This window comes from Lithobates pipiens, unplaced genomic scaffold (assembly GCF_037356315.1).
Source record: "Lithobates pipiens isolate NorthernLeopardFrog02 unplaced genomic scaffold, aLitPip1_a1.2 Scaffold_25, whole genome shotgun sequence".
Classification (NCBI taxonomy): Eukaryota; Metazoa; Chordata; class Amphibia; order Anura; family Ranidae; genus Lithobates; species Lithobates pipiens.
The window spans coordinates 48012501-48021990 of NW_027507787.1; the positions used below are offsets into that span (position 1 = coordinate 48012501).

General features: G+C 38.8%; 1 protein-coding gene across 1 annotated transcript in view; it reads left to right on the forward strand.

Moving 5' to 3' along the window:
- Window positions 1-8811, forward strand: part of SPOCK2 (SPARC (osteonectin), cwcv and kazal like domains proteoglycan 2) — a 253519-nt gene extending 244708 nt beyond the window's left edge. The window contains exon 10 of the mRNA XM_077454420.1: window positions 2349-8811. Within this exon, the coding sequence (XP_077310546.1) occupies window positions 2349-2494 (146 nt within the window). The 3' untranslated portion in view covers window positions 2495-8811. The remainder of the gene's footprint in view (window positions 1-2348) is intronic.
- Window positions 8812-9490: the final 679 nt, after the last annotated feature.

Below are 9490 nucleotides of genomic sequence, written 5' to 3' on the forward strand. Positions count from 1 at the left end.
GCAATTAGCCGACAGCTGAGCAGCCAGCTTAGAGAAGGAAGGGCTGAGCCCAGTCCTGACAAACAGTCAAGGGGACAATCCAAAAAGTGGCCAGCCCGTTTTGGGGTTCAAAAGAATCCCCTTCATCAGGGCTTGATTGACAACGTGAACAGGCTAGAAGTGAACTGGACCTTTAATGTTATTTTTTCAGTCTGATTACAAGCACAGACCTTATCAGTAGCTGCCAAACCCTGAAATGCATTGGTTACTATTTGTATTGTTCCCTTGACTTTTATCAGAATAAAATTGTATTTTGTATCAGTGGTGTGGCACTTCAATTTCAGTAAAAATTGTATTTCTTTTTCTCAACAAAAGGTTCTTACAACTGACTACAACACATCAAGTGATAACAAATGCTCTAAAGCATTTTTTGTAGTCCGTTTCCACACACCATGATGCACTGTGTTGCCTGCCACAAAAAATGGACCATTGGCCTAGGGCATTTTTAACCACATCTTTTCCAGAACTGGAAAGCCACCATCCGGCCGTCATTTTGCTATAGGCCGAGAAATGGCATTCCAGTTCTGACTGGATGTCATGTGATGTCCTTCAAAACATGCCGCTCGTATGTGCCTCCAGGAACACATCACATTTCCAATCACGGTCAATGATGCCTGTCAGTGCCTCCTCATCAGTGCTGCCTATCAGTGCCCATCATTGCCGACCATCAGTGCCCATAAAGGCTTCACATCAGTGCCCATGCATACCCATCAGTGCTGCATATCAGTGCCACCTATCAATGCTGCATATTAGTGCCTCCTCATTGGTGCCACCTCATCAGTGCAGCCTTGTCAGCGCACATCAGTGAAGGAGAAAAATTACTTACAAACTTTTATGAAATATATGGAATTGCCTCAAACTAAGTAATTAAAAGAATAAGGGCGGGTACCATCATCCTTACTATTAGGATAGTGGAAAAGGGATGTGTCAGGGGCTACTCCACAATATTGCCCCACAACAACGAGAATGTTGAGGACTATCTCGGTACCCAGGGATTCAGACAAGGTAAATATAAAAAATAGAAATTTATTGAGAAATAGGACGTAGATAAAAAACATTAAGTACAAAATTACATATAATAGTTATTGCATATAGTTACACGTAGTTCAAAAGAGAACAATTAAACCACAAAGGTATATGGGGAATACAGATGTAGGTCCTGGCGTAATCCTGTACATGTTTCGTGACTGAGTCGCTTCTTCAGGAGTAATCGACCATATACATCTACAGAAAAATACAATCTCATAATTACATAATCACAGCACAATTAGAAGCACCCAAAATGGGTATTCCCCCCACGGCGAACACGGGAGACACTGGAAGGTGCAAAAACTGGAATCAAAATATATATATAGGGTATTCTAGTATGGGTCTAAATAATCTGTGGACAGGAATACAGAAGCAAAGGGGGGAAGGGAGGAAGGGGGGGATGACAGAGGGGGGAAGGGGGAAGGGGAGGAAAAGGGAGGAGAGAGAACAAAGGGGAAAGGAAAGGGGAGGTGAAAACCGGGGGGGAAGGGGAAAAATGGGGGGTTTGGCACCAAAAGGGGATTGAAAGGGAAGGGGAATGACACTGAAACCAATCCAGTCTAAGAATTAACCCACCCAATAGATAGTTTATAGGTAGTATAGCACCTGGGGATCAAAGGAAGCACTCAAAAAGCAGCGATTATCCAAGGGTAAAGGCAGGTAGCTTGCTTGTGAAAAACAGTAGCCAGTGATCAAACGTAGCCAGCTAACAGGTCCCCTAAAGCCAAGAGGCTAAAGAAAAATGGTGCAGTGAGTACATGTAAACGTGTGGACCATTGGTTTTTATCTACGTCCTTATTTCTCAATAAATTTATATTTTTTATATATTTTTTCTGAATCCCTGGGTACCGAGATAGTCCTCAACGTTCTCGTTGTTGAGGGGCAATATTTTGGAGTAGCCCCTGATACATACCTTTTCCACTTAGACATTTTTATAACAGAAACAAAGAAAAACTTTTTTTTTTTCAAAAAAAGTAAACTTTTTTTCATTTGTTTAGCAAAAACTAAAAACTCAGTGGTGATTACCACCAAAAGAAAGCTCTAGCTATCTTAAAATAAATGATGTCAGTCAAAGTGTGTCAGTGCTGAAAATTGACCTGGGAAGGAAAGAGGGGTGCCCTGTATTGAAGTGGTTAAACCAAAATATTGTTTAACTCTTTCAACACTTCCTTGTGAGTTAAAAGCTTACTACTGTAAGTTGCTTGCATAATCTGTAACCTACATATATAATATTTATTTAAAAAAAATGGATATGTAATCTTGTTGACTTTGTCTAATAGATGATGTGGTTGGATTCTCGGGGGATTTTGGCAGTGGTGTCGGTTGGGAAGATGAAGAAGAGAAAGAGACTGAAGATGCTGGGGAAGAGGCTGAAGAAGAAGAGGGTGAAACGGGAGAGGCAGATGACGGAGGATACATATGGTAGAACCTCAGCAGCACAGTCCTGTCTGGGCCTTGCAGCCAAGTTTGGAAGACTGCAGTAAATAGTAAAGAGATGCCACAGTGATCAGGAAACACAGCTGAATGTACATTATAAATCAACAGAAATTGTGTGTGTGCGCATGCAAGTGTGCCTGTCGACTGACTGCTTTGAGATTGCAGCTCATTTCCTCCCCATAATATAGAGGAGCTTTTCTACTGCAGACAAAAGAAAACCATTTCTTCATTTTATTTAAAGTCATGAGGATGTTTGCATATACTCTAGCACTGGACCATTCCATTCTTTATTTGTAAATCAAGCACACATGTCTGGGACACACTTTATCTCTCCTGGTGATGAGCTACTTCTAGCCACAAAATAAAACGCCATATATACACATTAATAGTAAAACACGCTGTGAACATGTTAACAGTGTTTATATTACAATCCAGAATGGGTGGAGTTATGTAGATGATTAATGGTTCTTTTTGGCTGTAAAAACACATATCGAACCTATATCTTGTCATTAACATATCAGGCTGGCTTAGAGTACATGCCTCCTTGCATACAAATTAGGGAGATCAAACATATTAGTCTTTGTGTGACAACTGTGCATGATCAGTGTGCCAGCTGAAATGTGTACTTTTGTGTAACTATTATTATTTTGTCACATAATCTGGCCATTATATCATGCCTGAATACTGCCGCAGTGAAGACATCTTTCACAAATGGCGAGGTATGCATTACCCCCATGTAAATGGGCCAACTTGATCTGAATTTGGTAAAAAAACAGTAACTGTATTTCCACCTCCCTGAGTATTGCTGAGTGACTGCAACCTTCCTTCACTGTATGGCTGATGCTCTGCTGCTAGCTGGTGTAGTGTTAGATGACATTCTGCTCCCACACAACACTTTACACCTCCATGTGCAGCATGTGCTCAGCGTTATGGAGTTCTTCATGTAGATATATTGTAAGAGTCTGACATTCTCTAGTTTAAGTCGAAATGGCAAATAATTAATATATGTTTTTCTTTCCCAATTACATCCTTTAAAGTATATAAACTGGGAAGTATTGTGGTATTTGTTTTTGAGAACAAAAGACATTTGAAACTTGTATCTTTGAAATTTTCTCTGAAATTTTTTTTAAAAATAAGAAACAGCTTAAACAAGAGATGTGCGTTATAAGACTTTGTGCAGGATATGGACAGGTCAGTTATGTTTACATGTTGCAAGCCGCAGGTCTGTCTAGTCTGTGTACTATAATTTACTTGTATGTGTTTGGGATAATACATATTAATAAATTATATCAAAAATGTATATCTAATGCATTTTAATAAACCCCTCTCTCTTCTTGGTGAAGGTATTACATAAGCTACTAGTTCTTGTGAAAATAGTTATTTACATTCATGCCATTATGGTTTAGGATCTGAGGTTGTAAAATTGAACAAGTGCATTTCTTCTACACACTGGCAATGCTGCTTTTTTTTTTTTTTGTCCTGCCTGTAATAGGTTTCCTCTAATAGACCTATCTGTAAGGCATCCCCTAGATACATTAGTGAGAGCAGGATATCCATTGCTGGAGGTCTGCCTGTAAAGGGCTTCTTAAAATGGCAACCCCTATGCTATACATTGCAAAGGCCACTTGACAAACTTCAGCATTCAATTGTCACTGGCCATTAATGATTTGTATATCAAATGTACACAGCCTGGAAAATAGCTTGTCTCTCTCAAGATCACACAATAAGTTTTAGAGACATGGAAAAAAAATGAACCAAATGCATCAATATTCCCGTCTATATCCATGCTATTGCAGAGTGTTGCTTCTACTGAATAATCTTTGTTTTATAGGATGCAGTTACATGGTGTTTTACACAAAATATGTATTCCTACAGTTAAAAGACAAGCCAGCGTATGAAAAGTCTCATCAAAATAGAGCGTATTTTATCATAGTCTATGAACTAGAGCAAACTCTGGGGATAATCTGTATATAAATTGATTTCTTTGGGACTTCTTTTCTATAATTACCATTTAGACATTTTAACAAAAGGATCTGTTTAGACTTGTGACTTCATACTGTCATCTAATTTATGTTAGCGCCTAGCAGGGAGTCTCCAAAAATATTTCCTTAAGAAAGAATTTTGGAAAGATATGGGATTGATGCTTTGCATATCCATATTCTTTGTGGACAAAATAACTTTGCCCCACACAGACTCGCAATGTTGCACAGTGGTTCAAGAAATTAGCTACTAAAGGATTCTCAATAACTAGAGCATATAGCTCTGTATATACACTACAAACATACAACTACGCAAATGATCACAGTGGTTTGGTCTAAGCTTCTCAAAAGTGTTATGGTTTGTTCAGGTCAAGTGCATTGAGCTGCACAAATCAAAGCAGGATCAGCACAAGGATACTGAGAAAAAAAATGTTTCTGCCCTTTTCAAACCATACAAATGCGTTGGCTTCTGGTGCAAACAAAATGAAGAATGTCTGTGTTTTTACGCAATGTAACAAACAAAAACATGTTGCAGCATATATCAGTGCATCTCAATGCACTGTTTTGCATAGAATTGAATGAAGAATCTTTTTAATTTTTTTATTTAAACACTATAATGTGTTGTAGTAAAGCACCAGCACATGTGTATTATGTGCACATAGAGTGCTCACTGATGTGACTGGATCTTTAAGTGCAAGTTAGCCCATGATGTTTTGGTCTATCTATCCACTGGCAGACTGAACACTGTTCATCAGGCACTTTCTTAAATGGTTATTGTTGCTTAATGCTTGAAATGTGTCTCTTTTCCTTTAAAGAATTTAAATATTTATGTAAATTTAAATATGGGGACAGCTTTTACAATGGTCTGAAATATACATGTATTTAGAAACTCTTATGCCGCGTACACACAACTGGTTTTCCCATCGGAATAAACTCGGAAGGTTTTTTCAATAGAGTTCCGCTGAAACTGTCTTGCCTACACACGATCCCACCAAAGTCTGATCGTCAAGAACGCAGTGACGTACAGCGCATACGATGGAAACAGAAAAAGTAAGTTTAATAGCCAGTAGCCAATAGCTTCCGTCTTGTACTTGCTTCAGAGCATGCGTCGTTTTTGGTCCGATCAGAACAGAAAAGAGATGAGTAGTTTTCCTGAAAGGAATTGGTTCCGTCAGAAATATTTAAGACATGTTCTATTTCTAGCTCTGTCAGAATTAAAAAAAAAAAAAAGTCGAGGCACACACACGATTGGAATATATGATAAAAAGATTCCGTCTGACTTTTTCTGTTGGATATTCCGCTTGTGTGTACGTGGCATTAAAGGTTAGATCACCAAAAATATAGCATTTCTTTTCTACACCAAATTTAGGATGCTGCAGGTTGCTATCACAGAAAGATCTAATGTTCTGGGAACTAACCAAAAAAATAAATTGATGCTTATTTAATAGGACACAATACATATTGTCTAAAGCAAGAACCAGCCAACTGAACATTAGCATAGATACCCCTAAGTATTAAAGCGGTAGTAAACCCGCAATTTTTTTTTTTTAAACCGGAAAAGCAAAAGGCATAATGAGCTAGTATGCACCGCATACTAGCTCATTATGAAATACTTACCTTCGAAACTAGGCCCCGACATATGGCCCGATCCACGCTGAGGGAGCTGACATGCTCCCTCTACATTTCTTCCGGGTATCGCGGCTCCGGCGCTGTGAGTGGCCGGAGCCGCGATATCGTCACTCCCGCGCATGCGCGCGGGAGATTTCATTCCGGCCGGTCGGCCACTGCCGGATTTTCAGGCCGAGAATCCCCTTGTGCGCATGCGCCGCTGCAGTCAGCGGCGCATACCGAGGGGAATATCTCCTAAACCGTACAGGTTTAGGAGATATTTTTTTTACCTACAGGTAAGCCTTATTATAGGCTTTCCTGTAGGTAAAAGTTAAAAAAATTTGTTTACAACCACTTTAATATTTGTCTTTAGCGGTCAAACAGTACAATGTGTTTGCTCTAACCTAAACATCTGGTTCATTCTGATCACACAAGACAGCTTGTATAGAGGGTGGAGGTGCAGGATATGTTTTTAAAGTGTATGTCCAGCCAAAATGGATTTCTAGTTTTCGGTATAATGAGCAAAGATTATAAATTCTATTGGGTTTTTACTGCATGGGTTCCCCTCTCTTCCTGGCTTGCTGACAATGGTTTCACCAGAGGAGATATCTTCAACAAGGACACAGACAGAAATGTAATGAGGGTTCCAGCCTTTCCCATCTCTACTAAAGGAAAGCATTTTTATTTTTGTCTGTGTTGCTGCTGGATAGTTCCCCACACTTCCGGGCTGGTAAGACGTTGTCAGCAGGACAGGAAGTAAGGGAAAGCCTTTCTAACAGGGGCCTAGATTGTCTTAAAAACTGACATGGGTTCTAATGTTTCCCCACTCCATCCAAAAACTAGGAAAAAAGTTTTGGCTGAACCTATACTTTAACTTCTCATCAATTGTAATGTACTTATGGTTGTGAACCAACTCATATACCCAGTGAAGTGACTGGCTTTAGATTATACACAGAGATGCAACAAATCCTCCTATGTAGGTTTATCTAAAGTTTTCTCTTCCCTATCCCCTTCCAAAGGGCAGAATGGTGTTAAAATCCTTCTCCATCTGTTAGTATCACAAAGGATGGGGTGGAGAGCTGCAGTTAGTGTGTGTGTGAGTGTGTGTGAGACAGCTGATTGGAAGAAAGACACACTCCCCTTCCCACAGCACACAAGAGGATACAGAGCTGTATTCTGAATAGACAAACTGTGTGCTGAGCTCCCTCCCCCATCACAAATTTATCTCATGTGTCTGGAAAACTTCTCAGAAGTGACACATGCTGATAACAGAGGAATGAAGCACCAGAAAGAAACAACACTTAGAGCTTTGGCGAGAGATAAGTAAACACTATAGATATATGTGCTTTGTTCCGATTTCATGATTGAGGTTTACGACTACTTTAAAGTGGAATTTAACCCATAACAACTTGATAAAAAATAATGCTCTTTAGCAAGAAACATACATTCCACATTAATAATTATGCTGCCAAAAATAGTGTGTGCTGTAAATTGCATCCAGCATTGCTCCTGTTTCTTCTTGCAGGAGGCTTCCATTTTGCTGAAGCCCAGGGCCCGAGCAGTAGAACATCTTTAAGTTGTCAGCAGATTGATCTCTAGATTTTTAGCACAGTGCTGAAAAATAGAGAGCAATTGAGCATTTCTAGAGGAGTATGAGACAATGTATTATTGGATTGTAAACAGTATAGGCACTTATCTTTAATCTTTTACATAGCAATATCTGCAAAAGGGGCCAGCCTTTTGTGATCTAGCAGGACTTAATTTTCTGACTAAAGTTCCACTTTAATGACAGTGAGTAATAAACCTCTTTGAGGGCAAATCAATTTTTTTTATAATAGCCTGGCATGATTTACTGTAAGTACCAACTTGATTGGTTATTGCGCCTACCAATGTTCCCTTTTTATTTAAAGTTTAGAAATTCCATTTGTCAAAGAATGTATTTAAATTGCATTGAATATGGTGCATCATATTTCTCCTAGTTAAATGATATGGGTCTGTCAGTGGTATGCAAAGAGCAGGGATGTGCAGTTAGCAGGTATCACACTATTGGAAGTAGGCCTTTGCCCAGAACTGCTCTGGCATATTAATATTAAATCAATCCCTACTCTATTAAGATGCATCAATGATTTGCTTTACAAAAACAAATGTCCAATACGGTTATCATGTGTGCTTGATCCTCCATATTTCAATGTACTGACCTGTTGGCATAGAAGGTATGTCATAAGGGTTGCAGAACAATCACATGCATGTATCCATATAAGCCTTTAATATACATGTGTATCTTGAAGGTGTTAATTTTTTTTTCTTAAAGTCTGTGCTTATAAATCAAGTCTTGAAAGGTAATAAAAACACAAACTGCTAACTGCTAGTCTAAAAAACATAATGTCTTCTCATGTGCAATACCTTTTTAAATTAGATGACAAACCACGTGCAAGTGCTAGAACTTCAGTTTGTATATTTATTACGTGCTGACATTGTATCTCTCGGTAACTTTAGATGTAAAAAAAAAAAACAGTGTTAGAATGTAAATGTACTAATAGGGCGCTAAGTTCAAATGTTTAATGATTGGTGCTCACCAATATATTTCATCTCAGTCTGGGTGACCCTCACAGTGTCTATAACTGCCTATTACTTATGATTAAGTGAAACAAATATACACACGCAAAAGGTTGAAACATATTTTTAAAAAATAATTAAAAAATAATTTTAAAAAGGCTAAGTGTGTTTTGGTTATTTGTTTATTTTTTTTTTAATTTTTTTTTTTTACTTGAGTAAAAAATAAATGAACATTAAGAGTCCATTCATACTTGTGTGAATGAAAAATTGTGAGATTTCCATTGCATCTTTACTCTGCAACTTGATGCGACTTTGGATGAGTACAACTTTGTACAAAGTCGTTAAAGAAACCAAACCAAACGAAACACATTTTTCTGTTCTGCACATTTCTAAACAATTCCAAATTTTCAGAATGATTCAAATACGAATCGGTCGAAAATGTATCGACCAATTCAAATTCTGTGCTGGTTGTTAGGATGTGGGCTGGGAAGCTGGCTGTCACATCCTAAACAACCAAAGAGTCACCAGCTGCCAGTAGGTTTCCCCAATGACAGCTGAATGTAAAAAAAAGAATGCAATGAAAAAAATTTTGAAAAATGGTGTGGGGGCCCCCCTTCAATGCATAACAGGATTTTGAGGGGAACCCCACCTCAAAATGAAACCCCCCCCAAAATCCATACCAGACCCTTATCCGAGCAGGTAGCCCCCTTGTGTGATGTCACTGACCCAGCATGCTCACAGTTAGTGATATCACAATGGGCAGTGCTGCCTTGTGACGTCACCAGATGGCCCCACCCCTTAGCTTAAGAGCTGTTTTTTTTCTTCTTTTTTCAGGGCAGCAG